A 22,430-nucleotide genomic window follows, 5' to 3' on the forward strand; every position below is an offset into this window, starting at 1 on the left:
TGTTGATGCTTGGTGCATTTGGGACGTACACTATACCATTCGTCTCATGAGAGAGCCCAGACAAACAGCATTATAATGACCATGTATACAGTGGTCCTTGACCTCTAATGGACCAGACCAGACCTGCGTCGAATTCAGTATCTGAAATAGTTTCAAGTACTGTACTTGAGCTGTGCTTGATTTAGTTTGCCTGCTACTATAACACCACTAATCAAATAGTCCCAATAAATGTAAACGCCATGCTAAATCAAGCCCAAACACCTAAATTACTATAAAGTATGGTCTAACACAGGGGTGGGCAATTACAGTCCTTGGGGGCCTGATTGGTGTCACAGTTTTTCCCCAGCCCCAGCTAACACACCTAAGCAAGATCTTCAGTTCAGAATGTAATTTGATTAATTAGCTGTGTTTCCTAGGGATGGAGAAAAAGTGTGCCACCAATAACATACAATTACATATAGAACATGAGCATGGTGCATTCAATGCAATAATTTTTTATTTGATTCTTGCTAGGTCCAACCATATGTAAAATGTACGCACACATGACTGTAAGCCGCATTTGATAAAAGCATCTGCTTAATTATTATTATTATATTATAGGATATCTGGCTCCTAAGCTGTCTTGACTCCTAACATCTGACCTGTGACCCCCACAGCTCCACTCAGACATGGACCTAGGGGACGGTTCCATCAAGTACATCCTGTCAGGCGACGGTGCGGGCACCACCTTCACCATTGACGACAGTACAGGCGACATCCATGCTATCAAAAGGCTGGACCGTGAGGTGAAGGCCCAGTACCTTCTGCGAGCCCAGGCCTGGAACAGACAGACAGACCGACCCCTGGAGCCTGAGTCTGAGTTTATCGTCAAAATCCAGGATATCAATGATAATGAACCTAAGTTCTTGGAAGGGCCCTACCAGGCCACCATACCTGAGATGTCATCCATCGGTGAGTCAAGGGAGATTCTGGTGGTCAGAGACAAAGTCCCGATTCCCCATTCTTCTCCGAAAGTGTGCACTTGCACTCTGTCTCGCATCGATTTTAAAATAGTAGAAAAGTCCCTCAAGCCAATGATTAGACGCATTAAAAAAAAATCCATGACAGGAAGTGTGCAAGTGCACACTTTGGAAGAACTGTGGATAATTGGGTCATAGCCAGAGTGTGCATCCAAAATGGCACCCGATTCCCTACATAGTGCACAACTTTTGACCAGGGCCATTTCAGACCAAGCTGGACATTGTGCTGCTGCTTCTGAACATTCAATTCATCCATTCATTCAGTTAGCAAACTCTGTTTAAAATTCTCTCTATAAAGGTTGTTGTGGTTATTCACAGCAGTGTATTTATGTAGTGTATGATGGTATGGAGATGAGGATGTTTCAGTCTGTGAACATAATAGGCAAGTTATTGATGGCTCTGCAATATCATCATTATGCCATCAAAATGATGCACTAGTGGGATACAATATTTATAAATCCACCAGTGAGTGCAGGTACAGACACAGTTGCCTTTATAGCCTATACCATTCGCCAACATTGAAGCAGTTTTATGTAGATGAACAGGCCATTTTTTAAACAGGCCTTGTTGAAATAACCATACAAATAGAATGAGTCATTCCAATTGTGTGGAAATAACATTGCTCACCATGTCACTCTCTTCTTCTCCTCCCTCCCTCCTTCCTTTCCTAGGCACTGAGGTGATTCGGATGACAGCCACAGATGCAGATGACCCTACGTATGGTAACAGTGCCAGGGTGGTCTACAGCATCCTACAGGGACAGCCATACTTCTCTGTAGAGGCCAAGACTGGTATGTGAGCACAGGGGACGTTTGGAAAAAATAATAATCGGACCTGCATTAACGATAGCAATTACAGCATTTGTGTTTTAGTTATGTTAGTAGATTGCCATGTTTTGGCAAAGAGCTGAGGCACTTACGTTTGCTCCTCCCAGAAGTACACACATACAAACACACAGGCTGAGGGCAAAAAAACAACAGATTTGAAATGTATCAACTTGGTTAAGAATGCCCTCTTGTGGCTGCCAATGGTAACAACTGGAAATCAATGAAGACACCTGTGCATCCCAAATGGCACCCTATTTCCTCCATAGTGCACTTAGGGCTCTGGTCCTTAAAAAGTGCATTGGCAAAAGGGTGCCATTTGGGTTACTGTCCAAGACACATCCCTAATCTGCCTGACGACTGCACTGCTGACCCTCCCAATCACACTGTTTCTAATCGTGACCTCTCTTTCCTCTTGCCCCCCCCACTTTCTTTCCTCTTGTCCCCCCCCCCCCTCCCATGTTTCTCTCCGTCCCCCAGGCGTGGTGCGTGTGTCTCTGGCGGGCATGGACCGCGAGGTCAGGGAGAACTACTCCGTCATCATCCAGGCCAAGGACATGGGAGGCCAGCTAGGGGGTCTGGCCGGAACCACAGTGGTCAACATCACCCTCAGTGACGTCAATGATAACCCACCCATGTTTGATCAGAGTAAGATCCAGAGACTCCTCTCCTCATGTGCCATATTTGTTTATTTTAATTCCCTTCTTCAATTTATGCTCAAGACTGTTGACTTCCTTGTCTTCATTCTTGTTAACCCTCTCCTTCCCTCTTACATTTTAGTCAGTTAGCAGATGCTCTTATCCAGAGCGACTTACAGTAGTGAGTGCATACATTTTAATAAATTTTTCGTACTCTCCTCGTGCTCTTTCTTTTCTTCCCACTCCTCTTGCTCTTTCTCTCCTGAAGTCTCATCTTCCTCTTATGTCCTTCTCTTGCTCTGTCTCTCCAGCGCTCTCCTCCATTTCATCCACAGTGTATCTCCTCGCTTATCCATCTCCTTCAGATTCTGCTCTCTCTCTCCTCCCGCATCATAATTTTCTTTGGCCACCAGTCAGTCACCAGCACATTAACCCTTCCCCTCTCTGTCATTACTTTTTATGTCATCATCATCCATCCATCCAGTCCCCCAGCCTCTCACTGATCTCCTTCTCTCCACCCACCCCTCTCCTCTCTTTCTCCCTCTCCCTCAATTTATTAAGGGCTTTATTGGCATGGGGAAACATGTTAACATTGACAAAGCAAGTGAAGTAGATAAAAAACAAAAGTGAAATAAACAATAAAAATTATCAGTAAACATTACACTTATGAAAGTTCAAAAAGAATAAAGACATTTCAAATGTCATATTGTGTGCAAATAGTTAAAGTACAAAAGGGAAGATAAATAAACAAAGACATGGTTTGTATTTACAATGTTCTTCACTGGGTGCCCTTTTCTTGTGGCAAAAGGTCACAAATCTTGCTGCTGTGATGGCACACCGTGGTATTTCACCCAATAGATATGTGAGATTATCGAAATTGTGTTTGTTTTTGAATTCTTTGTGAGTCTGTGTATTCTGAGGGAAATATGTCTCTCTAATATGGTCATACATTTAGCAGGAGGTTAGGCAGTCCACCGCATTTTGTGTGCAGTGTGCACATAGCCTGTCTTCTCTTGAGAGGCAGGTCTGCCTACGGCGGCCTTTCTCAATAGCAAGGCTATGCTCACTGAGTCTGGACATCGTCAAAGCTTTTCTTAAGTTTGGGTCAGTCACAGTGGTCATGTATTCTGCCACTGTGTACTCTCTGTTTATGGCCAAATAGCATTCTAGTTTGCTCAGTTTTTTTGTGAATTCTTTCCAATGTGTCAACTAAGTTTCTCTCTCGTTACCCGGCAACCAGTCCTATTCCGGACCCATGCTGTCTTTGATTGGCCCCATTCCTGCTCTCCTCATTAACATCCTCATCAGGTCATCTGTCTATCCCTCTCTCAATCTCTTTCTCCCTCTGATCTGGCTATCCTCGGCCGCAAGTCATCCCCTAGCTGTCTGCCTGACTGGTGGTCTCGTCTCCTCCTCGGAACCCCACCACCACCACCCTTATTTCTCTCTCTTCCCCCTTCCCTCTCTTCTCTCCAATTAGTGACATCACTTAAGTGAGACTTTAATACATTGTGAGATGCTATGGGGGCACTTGTCTGACAACCATAATGTGTGACCGCTTCAGTTCGGACAGTAAGGAGCACCTCAAATTGGGAACCTCTTTCACCTGTTTTTGAAAAGAGGTTAAATTGTTGAAATAAAATTTTTGTTGACCCATACGACAATACACCCCAATTTACGAACCGGCTCTCAGTCTGAAGCAATTTGTGCTCCATAGTTTGTGCTCTCGGTTCATGGGTTTGTCCTCTTTATGTCTTGGTGTAATTTAAGAGGTTTGGTGCCCTCTAGAGGAAGAATGGCCAAACACGTTCTAAAACTGCTCTATCGACTAAAACTTGATTTCTCTCCGTCTACCTTTTGCTGACATAGTACCCAACCTGACACACAACAAAAGATATTCACAAAAAATAATCCCTCAAACGCACAGTTGTTATTGATATTCACCCAGGGCTCAGGGCTAAAAACCTTAGAACATCAACCAGCAAACATCATGAGTATAAATGAAACAACCCATGTTTTGTTATGGAAATTTAAGGCCACACAGCTCTGTGGTTGAATTGGACACCACCTCAATATTAAACATCTGTTTTTCTAATAACTACATTTATTTGGAATGTGAATACATTTCTAAATATGGGGAGGATAGAAGATATAAGAGCTGACCAAATATCCGTTGAACTGATTTGAACCTGGATTAACCTGTCGTTTGTTCTCTCTCTCTCTCTTTCACCATTCCTCCCTTCACCTTCTCAGAGCTGTACCAGATGAGTGTTCCAGAGTCGGCTCCGGTGTCGTCTGTTGTGGGTCGTATTCGGGCGAAGGACCGTGACATTGGCATCAATGCAGAGATGAGGTACAGCATAATCGACGGAGACGGGAGGGACACCTTCGACATCAACACAGACCCAACCAACCTGTTTGGCATCATCACCATCAAAAAGGTACAGAGGGTAGACATCAATGAAAGATAACATCAATAAAAGCACACGCACACACACACACACACACACACACACACACACACACACACACACACACACACACACACACATAGGATAGACATCAATGAAAGGTCATGACATGCTTTCAGAACCACTGACACGAGTCAACACAGCAGTTATGAGTCACATTGACCTCAATTAAGTCCAGAGAACAAGTTTAGAATCATTATTTGATTGATAAACAGCTGATTTTCTCTTAATGGATTCTTTCTCAACATACCTGTAAACCTCTGCTTGTTTAGTGAAGGTGTCTTGGGGCCTGATTCAGACTTGAGATAGACTTAAGTCTACATCGTAAACCTACATCTTTACTTGAGTATTTATATGATTGATACCTACCTATGATACACCATATCTACTAACGCTGTCAGCATGTCTCTCTCATCTAGCCTCTGAACTTTGAGACCAAGGCGAGCTACACTCTGAAGATAGAAGGAGCCAACACACACCTTGACCACCGTTTTCCAGATAAGGGCCCGTTCAGCCATGTCACCATCGTTCACGTCAGCGTAGAAGATGTGGACGAGCCCCCAGAGTTTAGCTCGGCTGCCTACTACATAGAGGTCCCTGAGGACACAGAGATCAGCACAGTGTTTATGACGGTCTCCGCTAGAGACCCCGATGCTGCCAACACCTCCATCAGGTGAGGATGGGGTTAAAACCACAACAAAATAACACCCAATATGTTCTAATTAACCAACACTGTCCATATAATGGAATCATGTGGCCAAAAGGGGGCAGTATGATACCAGATGGGGGCAGTATGATATTGGAGTCTAAAAGGCTATGTTCAAAAGCCATTGAGCTGATGTGACAGCTCTGAGTGATAGAGACAGTAGGCTATGTGATTTTAGTTAATTGGATGAGGATGGTGGTAATGATGATGACCTGTCGAGGACCCTAATCAGTCAAAGCTTACTGCCATTGTGTGGTTTTAGGGGACTTTCCCATTATTTTCAATGATGCAGAGTCAGTGTGTTTACCTCACTCTCAGAGCAGATATTGGGTTGGAAGGGAGCTGTGCACCCCAAATGTTACCCTATTCCCTGTATACTGCATTACTTTTGACCAGAGCCCTATGGGCCCAAATAGGGTGCAATTTGAGACGCAGCAGCCTCACTCTCCAGACCGTACCTCTAATTAATTAAACGTTCAGCCTGCTGCACAGACCCTATGGACGCTCTACTCTAGAGCATCTGGTTAAATTGTGTTTCGGAGGATTATTTTAAATCTCTAAATGGTTAAATACATGTGATTATTAAAAAAAGATGTTTGCTTTATTTACTGTCATCCTAAACTAAGATATTTCATTCCTTTGCCATATCTAATTAATGTATATTACACAACTTTCCATGATGTGGACAGTACAGTATGTGTTACTACATTACCAAGCTCACATGTTGATGGTGGGAATTACACATCCTTTTTATTTCACATTGGTGATGTTAGTATATAAGTTCAAAGTCAACACGTTGACATAAGAACAATTGCTTAAAATAGATCAATATCTTGAGTTTTGTACCGTTGATTTTGTCAAACACAGCTATCATTTTTTTTTTCTCAAATGGAACGGATAATTCTTGGTGGACTCTCTGTAAAAGTCACTGGCCATACACCAATGCAACGGATTTTAAATGTAATCTATCACTTCAAAGTACTTTTTCTTCTCATGGCTAAATACCAGGAAGTTTGAAAAGACAGGCCGAATGTGCGGGGAGCTTATATTCAAAAGTTCTCCTTGACTGACAGCTCTTTGAAACACCTTTGTCATGCAAGTTGGACGCAGTGAGCAGTGTTTGCAATAAAATCAACAGTGTAACATTTCTAGTGTTGATTAAGTTGTTAAATTAACTCTGTGAGTGTTAAATTAACAGTAATTGGTATAAAATAACCATTATAACCAAAATGACAACCATTATAACCAGTAAACCAAAACGACACCCATCATTATCATATTTCCCAGCATAATCTATTGCAGTTTGATTTTCAGAGTTGGTTGTTTTAATATCTATGTTTTTGCATGTTGATTGATTAATTAATATTATGCTAATATAAATAACATACATTTTTCTAAGCTAATTCAATATGTTATATGGACTTAATGTACCCCTTACTGAAATAGTTGTGCCAGTTCAGAATATTATCGCTTCTTTACGAGATAAATTGCATAAAAATTGATTTTAAACAGCGGTTGACATGCTTCGAAGTACAGTAATGGAATATTTAGAATTTTTTTGTCACGAATTGCGCCATGCGCACGACCCTGATTTACCATTTCGGATAGTGTCTGGGACGCACGAACAAAACGCCGCTATTCGGATATAACGATGGATTATTTTGGACCAAACCAACATTTGTTATTGAAGTAGCAGTCCTGGGAGTGCATTCTGACGAAGACAACAAAAGGTAATCGAACTTTTATAATAGTAAATCTGATATTGGTGAAGGCTAAACTTGCCGGGTGTCTAAATAGCTAGCCCGTGATGGCTGGGCTATGTACTTAGAATATTGCAAAATGTGCTTTCACCAAAAAGCTATTTTAAAATCGAACATATCGAGTGCATAGAGGAGTTCTGTATCTATAATTCTTAAAATAATTGTTATGCTTTTTGTGAACGTTTATCGTGAGTAATTTAGTAAATTGTTAGCAAATTCCCCGGAAGTTTGCGGGGGGTATGCTAGTTCTGAACGTCACATGCTAATGTAAAAAGCTGTTTTTTGATATAAATATGAACTTGATTGAACAAAACATGCATGTATTGTATAACATAATGTCCTAGTTGTGTCATCTGATGAAGATCATCAAAGGTTAGTGCTGCATTTAGCTTTCTTCTGGGTTTTTGTGACATTATATGCTAGCTTGAAAAATGGGTGTCTGATTATTTCTGGCTTGGTACTCTGCTGACATAATCTAATGTTTTGCTTTCGCTGTAAAGCCTTTTTGAAATCGGACAGTGTGGTTAGATAAAGGAGAGTCTTGTCTTTAAAATGCTGTGAAATAGTCATATGTTTGAAAAATTGAAGTTTTTGTATTTTTGAGGAATTCGTAATTCGCGCCACGCCTATCATTGGATATTGGAGCAGGTGTTCCGCTAGCAGAACGTCTAGATGTAAGAGGTTAAGAATTATAGATACAGAACTCCTTTATGCAATCGCGGTGTCAGATTTTAAAATAGCTTTTCGGCGAAAGCACATTATGCGAAATTCTGAGTAGATAGCTCGGCCATCACAGGATAGCTAATTTGACACCCACCAAGTTTGGTGCTCACTAAACTCAGAATTACTATAAGAAAAATTGGATTACCTTTGCTGTTCTTCATCAGAATGCACTCCCAGGACTTCTACTTCAACAACAAATGTTGTTTTGGTTCGAAATAATCCATAGTTATATTCAAATAGCTCCGTTTTGTTCGTGCGTTCAGGTCACTATCCGAAGGGTGACGCGCGAACGCATTTCGTGACAAAAAAATTCGAAATATTCCATTACCGTACTTCGAAGCATGTCAAACGCTGTTTAAAATCATTTTTTATGCTATTTGTCTCGTAAAATAGCGATAATATTCCAACCGGGTGACGTTGTATTCATTCAAAGGCTGAAATAAAAAAAAATAGAATTCTCGTGAATGCGCCTCTCAGTCTCACTGTTCCCAGGCTGACCACTAACAAATTATCCTGCTGCAGACACCCCATTACACTTTCTGGCGCCTTCTGAGAGCCAATAGAAGCCTTAGAAAATGTCACGTTACAGCACAGATGCTGTATTTTCGATAGAGATGCTACAGAAAGACAACAAATTGTCAGACAGGGCACTTCCTGTATGGAATCTTCTCAGGTTTTGGCCTGCCATATGAGTTCTGTTATACTCACAGATACCATTCAAACAGTTTTAGAAACTTTTGAGTGTTTCCTATCCAAATCAACTAATGATATGCATATTCTAGTTTCTGGGCAGGAGTAGTAACCAGATTAAATCGGGTACATTTTTTATCCGGCCGTGAAAATACTGCCCCCTATCCCAAACAGGTTAAGGTAGACTCATACCTTAGTCTTCCCAACCTGGCAGTCATTTTGAATGCAACCTGGCAGTCATTTTGAATGCAAATTTTGGATAGCCCCACTCTGGCTGGATTCCAATAGGAATTACACATCATTTTGTGACTTACAGTCTTTATTTTGCATGTACAGTGGGGGAAAAAAGTATTCGATCCCCTGCTGATTTTGTGCGTTTATTTGAACAGTGAGAGACAGAATAACAACAAAAAAATCAAGAAAAATGCATATCAAAAATGTTATCAAATGATTTGCATTTTTATGAGGGAAATAAGTATTTGACCCCTCTGCAAAACATGACTTAGTACTTGGTGGCAAAACCCTTGTTGGCAATCACAGAGGTCAGACGTTTCTTGTAGTTGGCTACCAGGTTTGCACACATCTCAGGAGGGATTTTGTCCCACTCCTTTTGCAGATCTTCTCCAAGTCATTAAGGTTTCGAGGCTGACGTTTGGCAACTCGAACCTTCAGCTCCCCCACGGATTTTCTATGGGATTAAGGTCTGGAGACTGGCTAGGCCACTCCAAGACCTTAATGTGCTTCTTCTTGAGCCATTCCTTTGTTGCCTTGGCCGTGTGTTTTGGGTCATTGTCATGCTGGAATACCCATCCACGACCCATTTTCAATGCCCTGGCTGAGGGAAGGAGGTTCTCACCCAAGATTTGACGGTACATGGCCCCATCAAATGATGCGGTGAAGTTGTCCTGTTCCCTTAGCAGAAAAACACCCCCAAAGCATAATGTTTCCACCTCCATGTTTGACGGTGGAGATGGTGTTCTTGGGGTCATAGGCAGCATTCCTCCTCCTCCAAACACGGCGAGTTGAGTTGATGCCAAAAAGCTCCATTTTGGTCTCATCTGACCACAACACTTTCACCAGTTGTCCTCTGAATCATTCAGATGTTCATTGGCAAACTTCAGACGGGCATGTATCTGTATTCTTGAGCAGGGGGACCTTGCGGGCGCTGCAGGATTTCAGTCCTTCACGGCGTAGTGTGTTACCAATTGTTTTCTTGGTGACTATGGTCCCAGCTGCCTTGAGATCATTGACAAGATCCTCCCGTGTAGTTCTGGGCTGATTCCTCACCGTTCTCATGATCATTGCAACTCCACGAGGTGAGATCTTGCATGGTGCTCCATGCCGAGGGATATTGACAGTTCTTTTGTGTTTCTTCCATTTGCGAATAATCGCACCAACTGTTGTCACCTTCTCACCAAGCTGCTTGGCGATGGTCTTGTAGCCCATTCCATCCTTGTGTAGGTCTACAATCTTGTCCCTTACATCCTTGGAGAGCTCTTTGGTCTTGGCCATGGTGGAGAGATTGGAATCTGATTGATTGATTGCTTCTGTGGACAGGTGTCTTTTATACAGGTAACAAACTGAGATTAGGGGCATTCCCTTTAAGAGTGTGCTCCTAATCTCAGCTCGTTACCTGTATAAAAGACACCTGGGAGCCAGAAATCGTTCTGATTGAGAGGGGGTCAAATACTTATTTCCCTCATTTTGTTATTATACTGTCTCTCACTGTTGAAATTCACCTACCATTAAAATTATAGACTGATCATTTCTTTGTCAGTGGGCAAACGTACAAAATCAGCAGGGGATCAAATACTTTTTCCCCCCACTGTAAACCATGAGATTCGGGCCACTTTATTATGGTAAAACTAGGACCTCAAAATAAGGCCTTATGTGTTCTATTGTGTTGTATTGTTGAAGATTAAAATGGTAATGATAACATATTCACTTAGGCTCTCACTTGGTGAAAGGCATGAGACTGAACATAGATGAATGCAACAACCATGTCTTTGTCATGGGTTGTAACTCTACAATTCACATGAAAAGCAAGGCACTCTTGGAAATATGCAATTAAGGCTTTACACTAAGCAGTGGGTTAATTTAACACTGAAAAGTGTGGACCTGTACAGAAACTGGACCCATTTTAAATGTAACACTTTCACTGTTGATTTGACACTGGAGAATTTGCTTCGAAGGTATTAGTGAATGCCGTAACAGTGAGTTAGTGTAAAATTGTAATGCCACTGGTGTTGGAAAGTTTCGGTGTTAAAAGGGTAACACTTTGAAAAGGGTAAATTCAACACTAGAACGGCATAACAGCCATTACAATGTGCCCGTCCTCCTATAGCTCCTTCCACCAGCCTCCTCTGGTCTCAGAGTAGGATCAGACCCCCTGTCCTTGTAGCGTTATTAATTGTTATATAAAAGGCTAAACTGATCCTAGATCAGCACTACTTCTTTGAGAAACTATGAATATGGGCATAAACTGTGTCCTGAAGTAGTGCTCCCCTCTCTATTCAGCTTGCTTCTTCTCTGAGTTCCTGTCTGTCTACTCATTGTTGTGTGGAGTTCTCTGAGGAGCATGGAGCATGTTATGGCAGGAGATGAGTCAGGCTGTGCAGCACAGCCCATCCCAGTGCAGGCACACACCCACCCCAGCTCTGTACTGCAGGCCTGTGTCTTTAGCTTAATTTGGCAGAGGGCAGAGATATATCTGATTAGACCTTATCACAACTGGGACGGTTTGAGGGAGTTTGTCATACCTCCAACCTTTGCCACAACACCTTATCAGGCTAACACATACGTGTATTAATCTGCACTCGTGTATGCTCACATACAGACACACACACACACACACACACACGCACACACACACACACACACACACACACACACACACACACACACACACACACACACACACACACACACACACACACACACACACACACACACACACACATTAAGCTCAGCAATAGATAAAGATATGTACATAAATACCAGATGAGTGTTACTCAACATTGGTTACCCTTGTTTCCCTCTGTCACCAGGTATTCCATAGAGAGGAACACTGACCTGGGGAAATACTTCTATATTGACATCACTTCCGGGGCGTTGATGACAGTGCTTCCTTTGGACAGAGAGGAGTTCTCCTGGCATAACATCACCGTCCTGGCCATGGAGATGAGTAAGTCCAAAAAAAAGTGCACTGCATAGTGAACATGGTGCCATTTGGGATGAAGCCACATACACATACAGTACATACACACATCTGGTTTGTTTTGAATGACATCACCATATTGCATTGTGTGATCATTTAAATCAGATCTGTACACAGCTGGTATTCAGAACCCAGGAGAGTCACCTTCAGTCCTCTTGTTTTGTTTGTGTTTGTTTGGAACGCACACTAACGAGGGGAGTTACTTTTAATGAATGACTTAATTGAATAAACTACACCTCAATGTTGTATCTTTCCCATTATGGCGTCTGTGAGTGTACGGGCAGTGCCATTGAGGACATCTCCATTTTGAACTAGTCAATTTTCTTTTTCTACTACTTCTACGAGTTGGTAAACAAACTGAAGTTGTGCATGCTGCCACCTGGAGTGTGTTATTTGAACAGGTATAAAGCCAAGGTTACTGCCATCTGCAGTTCTGGAATGTTTGCTCACAAGGATAATTCATTGGCTGATGCCTCCTCATGACCTGGATGGAATTATGTGATCTTTCCTTAACCCATAGGAAGTCCCACCCAGTTGACTACTTAAAAGTGGTGAAAGTCCTCAATGGTGCTGCCCATGCTAAAACTGGCTTTTGGGCACCAGAATTCTCTATACATCTCTATGATAGAGACAATGAGAGAACAATGGGTGAGGGAGAAAGAAAATTAGTGAGGGGAGACAAAATTAAAGAGAAGTGGAATGGGAACGAGTGCCTTCTGAGTCTACAACAAGCGTGCTGGGAGGGCTTGTCTTGTAACTAGTAAGGCCACAGGGTGAGATGGGGAGAGAGATTGTTTTTACTGGGGTCTACACACACACACAAACACACTGAGAGGCAGCACAGAACCATTTACCCTCAGCCAGACAGTGCCAAAGTCAAGCTATTGAGTGATTGATCGTTTGATGAAACCTGAGAAAGTAGTTACTGCCAGCTAATTGCATTTCCATTGCCAATTACAAAGCTGATTAAGGCATGCAAATGGCCATTGGTATAATAGAGAATAACTGAATTGTAATCTTATTCTGAGCGACCTAATGTGCCCCAGGCCCAGTGTACTGTAAGTGGAGGCACGATAAAGATAGAGGAAAGAAGGCAGAGTTGACTGCTCAGCATGATTCGCTGCAGTGTTCATTTTGCAAGTCTTTTTTAATTTCTTATTTAGTCTAGTCTTAGTCTTTTTGACTAAAATATCATGAAATCATGTTTTTGTCATTTGAATAATGTTTAGTCTATTGTCAAAATGAAGAAAAAAACGTGCCATTTTAGTCTTTGACATTTGTATTGCCTCATTAACCTATAGTAAACATAAATCCCTGCCATTTTCACTAATATACATAGACTTGTCCTACCAACATATATCATAACATCCTATTCTCTTCCCAACAGCAAAAATATGACAAACATATATAAGAATTGTAATATATATATATATATATTATTTAACTAGGCAAGTCATTTAAGAACAAATTCTTAATTACATTGACGGCCTACCCCGGACGACACTGGGCCAATTGTGCGCCGCCCTATGGGACTCCCAATCACAGCCGAATGTGATACAGCCTGGATTCGAACCAGGGACTCTAGTGACACCTCTTGCACTGAAATGCAGTGCCTTAGACTGCTGTGCCACTCGGGAGCGTAGAATACACTATATATGTAAAAGTATGTAGACACCTCTTCAAATTAGTGGATTCGGCTATTTCAGCCACACCCATTGCTGACAGGTGTGTAAAATTGAGCACACAGCCATGTAAGTTCCATAGACAAACATTGGCAGTAGAATTACCTTAATGAAGAGCTCAGTGACTTTCAACGTGGCACTGTCATAGGATGCCACCCTTCCAACAAGTCAGTTGGTCAGATTTCTGCCCTGCTAGAGCTGCCTCAGTGAACAGTAAGTGCTGTTATTGTGAAGTGGAAACGTCTCGGAGCAAGTACGGCTGAGACGCAAAGTTGTAGGCCACACAAGCTCACAGAACGGGACTGCCGAGTGCTGAAGTGCGTAACGCATAAAAAATTGTCTGTCCTCGGTTGCTACACTCACTACCAAGTTCCAAACTTCTTCTGGAAGCAACTTGGGGACAATAACTGTTTTTCGGGAGCTTCATGAAATGGTTTCCCTGGCTGACAGCACACAAGGCTAAGATCACCATGCGCAATGCCAAGTGGTGGCTGGAGTGGTGTAAAGCTCAGCGCCATTGGACTATGGAGTAGTGGAAACGTATTCTCTCGAGTGATGAATCAAGCTTCACCATCTGGCAGGCCAACAGACAAATCTGGGTTTGGCGGATGCCAGGAGAACGTTACCTGCCCGAATGCATAGTGCCAACTGTAAAGTTTGGCTGGAGGACGAATAATCGTCTGGGGCTGTTTTTCATGGTTCGTGCTAGGCACCCTTAGGGCTATGCGTCCCGTCAGCAGGACACCGGCGCTCGGGACGGAGGGCGCGCAATTCAAATAAATAATCGTAATTATGGATATTAAACATCTAGGTATATACAAGTGTCTTATATCAGTTAAAAGCTTAAATTCTTGTTAATCTAACTGCATTGTCTGATTTACAATAGGCTTTACAGCGAAAGCATGCTATGCGATTGTTTGAGGACGGCACCCCACAACATTTTTCAACCAGGCTTCATAAAATCACAAATAGCGATTAAATAATCACTTACTTTTTGAAAATCTTCCTCTGATTTGCAATCCAAAGGGTCCCAGCTACAACATGCATGGTCGTTTTGTTAGATAAAATCCTTCTTTATATCGCCAAAAATCTGTTTAGTTGGCGCAATCGACTTGAGTTCAACATGCAGACAAAGGAATCGAAAAAGCTACTGCTAAACTTTGTTAACTTCTATGCGCAAGCGTCCCACCCCTGGTACACTCTATCAACAGCAGGTGAAATATCAAGGGCGCCAAATTTGAAAAGAATTAAATGTCATAATTCAAATTTCTCAAACATACAACTATCTTACACCCTTTGAAAGATACACATCTCCTTAACCTGTTAGGGCTAGGGGGCAGCATTGACACGGCTGGATAAAAAACATACCCGATTTAATCTGGTTACCACTCCTACTCAGTAACTAGAATATGCATATACTTATTACATATGGATAGAAAACACCCTAAATTTTCTAAAACTGTTTGAATGGTGTCTGTGAGTATAACAGAACTCAAATGGCAGGTCAAAACCTGAGAGATTCCTTTACAGGAAGTGGCCTGTCTGACCATTTCTGGAACTTCTTTGCCATCTCTATCATTTACTAAGGATCTCTGCTCTAACGTGACACTTCCCACGTCGTCCATAGGCTCTCATAGCCCGGGAAAAAAGAGAATGTCGTCATTCCAGCCCCAGGCTGAAACACATTATCGCCTTTCTCAAGTGGCCCATCAAGAGACACTAGCTTATGCGCGTGACCCCGACCGCCCCCGCCTTTGGGATTTTTTCCTCTGTTTGCCGAAAAGGAGATTCCCTGTCGGAATTTTATCGCTTTTCTACGAGAAAAATGACGTAAAAATTGATTTTAAACAGCGGTTGACATGCTTCGACGTACGGCAATTGAATACTTTGAATTTTATTGTCAGGAATTGCGCCAAGCGCGCGACACTTCTTTACTATTTCGGATAGTGTCTGGAACGCACGAACAAAACGCCGCTATTCGGATATAACGATGGATTATTTTGGACCAAACCAACATTTGTTATTGAAGTAGACGTCCTGGGTGTGCATTCTGACGAAGACAACAAAAGGTAATGACATTTTTATAATAGTAAATATGATTATGGTGAGTGCTAAACTTGCCGGGTGTCTAAATAGCGAGCCCGTGATGCCTGGGTTATGTACTTAGAATATTGCAAAATGTGCTTTCACCAAAAAGCTATTTTAAAATCGGACATATCGAGTGCATAGAGGAGGTCTGTATCTATAATTCTTAAAATAATTGTTATGCTTTTTGTGAACGTTTATCGTGAGTAATTTAGTAAAATGTTAGCGAATTCCCCGTAAGTTTGCGGGGGGTATGCTAGTTCTGAACGTCACATGCTAATGTAAAAAGCTGGTTTTTGATATAAATATGAACTTGATTGAACAAAACATGCATGTATTGTATAACATAATGTCCTAGGGTTGTCATCTGATGAAGATCATCAAAGGTGAGTGCTGCATTTAGCTGTCTTCTGGGTTTTGGTGACATTATATGCTGGCTTGAAAAATGGGTGTCTGATTATTTCTGGCTTGGTACTCTGCTGACATAATCTAATGTTTTGCTTTCGTTGTAAAGCCTTTTTGAAATCGGACAGTGTGGTTAGATTAACGAGAGTCTTATCTTTAAATGGCTGTAAAATAGTCATATGTTTGAGAAATTGAAGTAATAGGATTTTGAAGATTTTGAAAATCGCGCCACAGGATAGCAGTGGCTGTTACGTAGGTGGGACGAATTCGTCCCGCCTAGCCTAGAGAGGTTAATCTAACCACGTTGTCCGATTTCAAGCATAAAGTTAGATTATGTTACGACAGTACATTGAAAATAGCTGTGTGTAATGTTTTGTCAATGCAAAGACAGGCGCCACCAAAAGCAGAAAACCAGCTAAAATTATGCACTAACCTTTGACAATCTTCATCAGATGACACTCCTAGGACATTATGTTAGACAATACATGCATTTTTTGTTCTATCAAGTTCATATTTATATCCAAAAACAGCGTTTTACAATGGCGTTGATGTTGAGGAAATATTTTCCCTCCAATACCGCCAGTCAATCAGCACAACAAATTAAATAATTACTATTCGAAAACATTGGTAAAATATTATTTTCATTCAAAGAATTATAGATTAACATCTCGTGAACGCAACCGCATTGCCAGATTTAAAAATAACTTTACTGGGAAATCACACTTTGCAATAATCTGAGTACTGCGCTCAGAAAAATAGGCTTGGCGATACAGACTAGGCGCCATGTTGTAGAGATCTAAAATCAAAAATACTATGTAAATATTCCCTTACCTTTGATTATCTTCATCAGAAGGCACTTCCAGGAATCCCAGGTCCATAACAAATTTAGTTTTGTTCGAAAAAGCTCATAATTTATGTCCAAAAAGCTCCGTGTTGTTAGCGCGTCCTGTAGGCTACTCAAAAACATGAACGACGCCCGCCGGACTTGTCTTCACCAAAGAGGGAAAGAAAAATATTTACGTTCGTTCAAACGTCAAACGTTGTATAGCATAAATCATTAGGGCCTTTTTCAATCAGAACTTCAATAATATTCAAGGCGGACGATTGCATTCTCTTTTAAAACGTATTGGAACGAGAGTACCCAAACATGCACTCGTGCGCCAGAGTAGTATCGGCCATCTGCTTATGACCAACGTTGCAAGTCTCTTGTTCGGTCAGTTTTCACAGTAGAAGACTTAAACCACTTTGTAAAGACTGGTGACATCTAGTGGATGGCGTAGGAAGTGCTCAATGATTAATAATTCCCTGTGTGTTTCAATGGCACAGGCTTAAAAGTAATTCAACACATCAGATACCCACTTCCTGTTAGAAATTGTCTCAGGGTTTTGACTGCCATATGAGTTCTGTTATACTTACAGACACCATTCAAACAGTTTTAGAAAATTCAGAGTATTTTCTATCCAAATATGTTAACCGGCTGGATAAAAAACGTACCCGATTTAATCTGATTATTAGTCCTGCCCAGAAACTAGAATATGCATATAATTATTAGCTTTGGATAGAAAACACTCAAGTTTCTAAAACTGTTTGAATGGTGTCTGTGAGTATAACAGAACTCATTTGGCAGGCCAAAACGTGAGAAGATTCTGTACAGGAAGTACCCTGTCTGACCATTTCTTGCCCTTCTTTGTCATCTCTATCCATTACAAAGGATTTCTGCTGTTACGTGACACTTCCTACGGCTCCAATGGGCTCTCAGAGCCCGGGAAAAAGTTGAATGACGTAATTCAAAGCCCTGGCTGAAACACACGAGCGCTTTTGCTAAGTGGTCTATCAGAGGACAAAGGGCTTAGGCTCGTGCACTGGCCGCCCCCGTCTTTCTGTTTTTCCCTCTATTTACCGAAACACAGATTCCCGGTCGGAATATTATCGCTTTTTTACGAGAAAAATTGCATAAAAATTGATTTTAAACAGTGGTTGACATGCTTCGAAGTACGGTAATGGAATATTTAAAAACAAATTGTCACGAAATGTGCCATGCGTGCGACCCTGATTTACCATTTCGGATAGTGTCTAGAACGCACGAACAAAACGCCGCTATTTGGATATAACGATGGATTATTTGGGACCAAACCAACATTTGTTATTGAAGTAGAAGTCCTGGGAGTGCATTCTGACGAAGAACAGGAAAGGTAATAACATTTTTCTTATAGTAAATCTGATTTTGGTGAAGGCTAAACTTGCTGGGTGTCTAAATAGCTAGCCCGTGATGGCTGGGCTATGTACTTAGAATATTGCAAAATGTGCTTTCACCAAAAAGCTATTTTAAAATCGGACATATCGAGTGCATAGAGGAGTTCTGTATCTATAATTCTTAAAATAATTGTTATGCTTTTTGTGAACGTTTATCGTGAGTAATTTAGTAAATTGTTAGTAAATTCCCCGGAAGTATGCTAGTTCTGAACGTCACATGCTAATGTAAAAAAGCAGTTTTTTGATATAAACATGAACTTGATTGAACAAAACATGCATGTATTGTATAACATAATGTCCTAGGTGTGTCATCTGATGAAGATCATCAAAGGTTAGTGCTGCATTTAGCTGTCTTCTGGGTTTTTGTGACATTATATGCTAGCTTGAAAAATGGGTGTCTGATTATTTCTGGCTGGGTACTCTGCTGACATAATCTAATGTTTTGCTTTCGCTGTAAAGCCTTTTTGAAATCGGACAGTGTGGTTAGATTAACGAGAGTCTTGTCTTTAAAATGCTGTAAAATAGTCATACGTTTGAAAAATGGAAGTTTTCGGATTTTAGAGGAATTTGTATTTCGCGCCACGCCCATCATTGGATATTGGAGCAGGTGTTCCGCTAGCGGAACATCTAGATGTAAGAGGTTAATAATATGCATATCCTAGCTTCGGAGTTGGTGTAGGAGGCAGTTAAAAATGTGCACATATGTTTTTCAAAATTCTCAATACTGCCCCCTAGCCCCAACAGGTTAAAACAAGTCAAACTATGTTTCTATCTAATCCTCAGGTACCCTAAAATGTAATTAAACTATAATATTTCATACGGAAAGAAGTATGTTTAATAGAAAAGTAATTTTAGCAAGTCCTCTTCGTCGCAAGCCCACAGACTGATTTCCAACTGTGACTCCCAGTACCAAAACTCAACATGTTTCCTCGTTTTGGAAGAAACAAGCCTGAAACCTTGAACAAAGGCTGTTGACATCTAGTGGAAGCCATAGGAATTGCAATCTGGGAGATGGAATTCCATAGGACCCAAAGCTTTCCATTGTAAGAGCATGGGATGTCAAAAAAACCTAGCCCTAAGTAATTCCATTGAAGGTTAAATCTAAATGATTCTGTGCTTCCAACTTTGTGGCAACAGCTTGGGGAAGGTGCTTTCCTGTTTCAGCATGACAATGCCCCGGTTCACAAAGCAAGGTCCATACAGAAATGGTTTGTCGAGATTGGTGTGGAAGAACTTGACAGGCCTGCACAGAGCCCTGTTCTCAACCCCATCGAACACCTTTGGAATGAATTGGAAAGCTGACTGCAAGCCAGGCCTAATCACCCAACATCAGTGCCCGACCTCACTAATGCTCTTGTGGCTGAATGGAAGTCCCCACAGCAATGTTCCAACATCTAGTGGAAAGCCTTCCCAGAAGAAGAGGCTGTTATAGCAGCAAAGAGGGTACCAACTCCATATTAATGCCCATGATTTTTGAATGAGAGGTTCAACCAGCAGGTGTCCACATACTTTGGGTCACATAGTGTATATAACAATTCCTAATTCAGCTTCATAAAGTAGATATTACACATTACATGAAAGAGAGACACAATCACCAGATGGTGCCGCAAAGTAGTATGGGTTGCACCTCCGTCACTTGGTCGAGCCATTTCCATTGTTATCAACACTCCACAGACGCAGGTACTTCAGCCATGTTGGTGTCCAAAAGTTGAATGGGGGATAATGACTTTGAACGGGAGCTGAAGACTGTTTTGCCCAGTGATGTAGTCGAGTCACATTGCAGATAGAAATTCCATGAATAGAGCCAACTTTATTCCTTACTCAACATGTCAGAGAGGCATGTTTGTTCCACATAGCATGTTTCTATCTGAATGTTCCAAAGCATTGTGTCCTGCTGAACACGTTCCGAAACCATGTGTCCTGCTGAACACACCCCAGGTTGTTAGCTAGCTAATGAGGTAACATGATTGAACACGATTTTTATTTATTTTTTATTTAACTAGGCAAGGTGTAACCTAAACAAATGGGTAACGGTCCGGTCCACAAGTAGCCTAGTTTTAGAACAGTTGGTGATATGCTTTATGAATGTAAATTGTGGCCCGCCAACACATGATAGAAAGAAGAATAAAACGTAGCACCGGCATTATGGGTCATATCTTTAGAACGGTAAGGGAAACAATCAAGACGTTTTCGCTGAGAAAAAGATGTAGATTTGGCTAAATTGGCTCCAGAACCTGGCTATGAAATGCAGTGGGGAAAATGTGAGGGTTGAGCGAGACTACAAATTCAGACAACTTTTCTATACTCAAGGGAGAGAAAAACAAAGCTAGACTGTTTTTTACTATTAAACTCAATGCTGCTATTGCTTTTAATTTCGTAAAGCAGCTTATGTTTCTTAACCTCTCTAGGGTCGGCGGGACGAAATCGTCCCACCTACTCAACAGCCAGTTGAATCCCGTGGCGCATTTTTCAAATACCTTAGAAATGCTATTACTTCAATTTCTCAAACATATGACTATTTTACACCATTTTAAAGACAAGACTCTCGTTAATCTAACCACACTGTCCGATTTCAAAAAGGCTTTACAACAAAAGCAAAACATTAGATCATGTCAGCACAGTACCCATTTTTCAAGCTAGCATATAATGTCACATAAACCCAAACCACAGCTAAATGCAGCACTAACCTTTGATGATCTTCATCAGATGACAACCCTAGGACATTATGTTATACAATACATGCATGTTTTGTTCAATCAAGTTCATATTTATATCAAAAACCAGCTCTTTACATTAGCATGTGACGTTCAGAACTAGCAAACTTCCGGTGAATTTAATAAATTACTCACGATAAACGTTCACAAAAAACATAACAATTATTTTAAGAATTATAGATACAGAACTCCTCTATGCACTCGCTATGTCCGATTTTTAAAATAGCTTTTCGGTGAAAGCACATTTTGCAATATTCTCAGTAGATAGCCCGGCATCACAGGGCTAGCTATTTAGACACCCACCAAGTTTAGAACTCACCAAAATCAGATTTACTATAAGAAAAAGGTTATTACCTTTGCTGTCTTCGTCAGAATGCACTCCCAGGACTTCTACTTCAATAACAAATGTTGGTTTGGTTCAAAATAATCCATAGTTATATCCAAATATCCTCTGTTTTGTTTGTGCGTTCAAGACACTATCCGAATGGTAAAGAAGGGTGACGCGCACGACGCATTTCGTGACAAAAAATGTCTAAATATTCCATTACCGTACTTCGAAGCATGTCAACCGCTGTTTAAAATCCATTTTTATGCAATTTTTCTCGTAAAAAAGCGATAATATTCCGACCGGGAAAGCGTGTTTAGGTTCAAAGACGAAAGAAAATAAAACATGGGTTCGACTCGTGCACGCGCCTCAGCCCATTGTCCTCTGATAGAGCACTTACCAAAAGCGCTAATGTTTTTCAGCCAGTGGCTGGAATTACATCATTCAGCATTTTCCCGCCTTCTGAGAGCCTATGGGAGCCGTAGGAAGTGTCACGTTACAGCAAAGCTCCTCAGTCTTCAATAAACAGAGTCAAGAAGCTCAAGGAATGGTCAGAGAGGGCACTTCCTGTACAGAATCTTCTCAGGTTTTTGCCTTCCATATGAGTTCTGTTATACTCACAGACACCATTCAAACAGTTTTAGAAAATTTAGGGTGTTTTCTATCCAAAGCCAATAATTATATGCATATTCTAGTTTCTGGGCAGTAGTAATAACCAGATTAAATCGGTACGTTTTCTATCCGGCCGTGTAAATACTGCCCCCTACCCCCAACAGGTTAACCAGGCAAGGGGTAGCTAACTAAAAGGCTGGTGGTGATTGGTTAGCTACGGGGAAGCAAGAGAGTTGCCTTGCGCTCTGCCCACACTCATCGCTCCCTAGCAGCTCACCAGCTGATGTAGGCTGTGTGTACTGGGTG

General features: G+C 41.4%; 1 protein-coding gene across 3 annotated transcripts in view; it reads left to right on the forward strand.

Annotated features, from left to right (window-relative positions):
• LOC106578590 (cadherin-20) overlaps positions 1-22,430 on the forward strand; it is a 56,002-nt gene that overhangs the window by 19,089 nt on the left and 14,483 nt on the right. For all 3 annotated transcript variants that reach the window (XM_082965662.1, XM_014157580.3, XM_014157579.3), the window contains exons 3-8: positions 657-951; positions 1,691-1,810; positions 2,324-2,491; positions 4,735-4,922; positions 5,372-5,625; positions 11,879-12,015. In XM_082965662.1, coding sequence (XP_082821788.1) covers positions 657-951; positions 1,691-1,810; positions 2,324-2,491; positions 4,735-4,922; positions 5,372-5,625; positions 11,879-12,015 — 1,162 coding nt within the window. The remainder of the gene's footprint in view (positions 1-656; positions 952-1,690; positions 1,811-2,323; positions 2,492-4,734; positions 4,923-5,371; positions 5,626-11,878; positions 12,016-22,430) is intronic.

The sequence above is a fragment of the Salmo salar genome, chromosome 19 (assembly GCF_965601325.2).
Source record: "Salmo salar chromosome 19, fSalSal1, whole genome shotgun sequence".
NCBI classification, from domain to species: domain Eukaryota; kingdom Metazoa; phylum Chordata; class Actinopteri; order Salmoniformes; family Salmonidae; genus Salmo; species Salmo salar.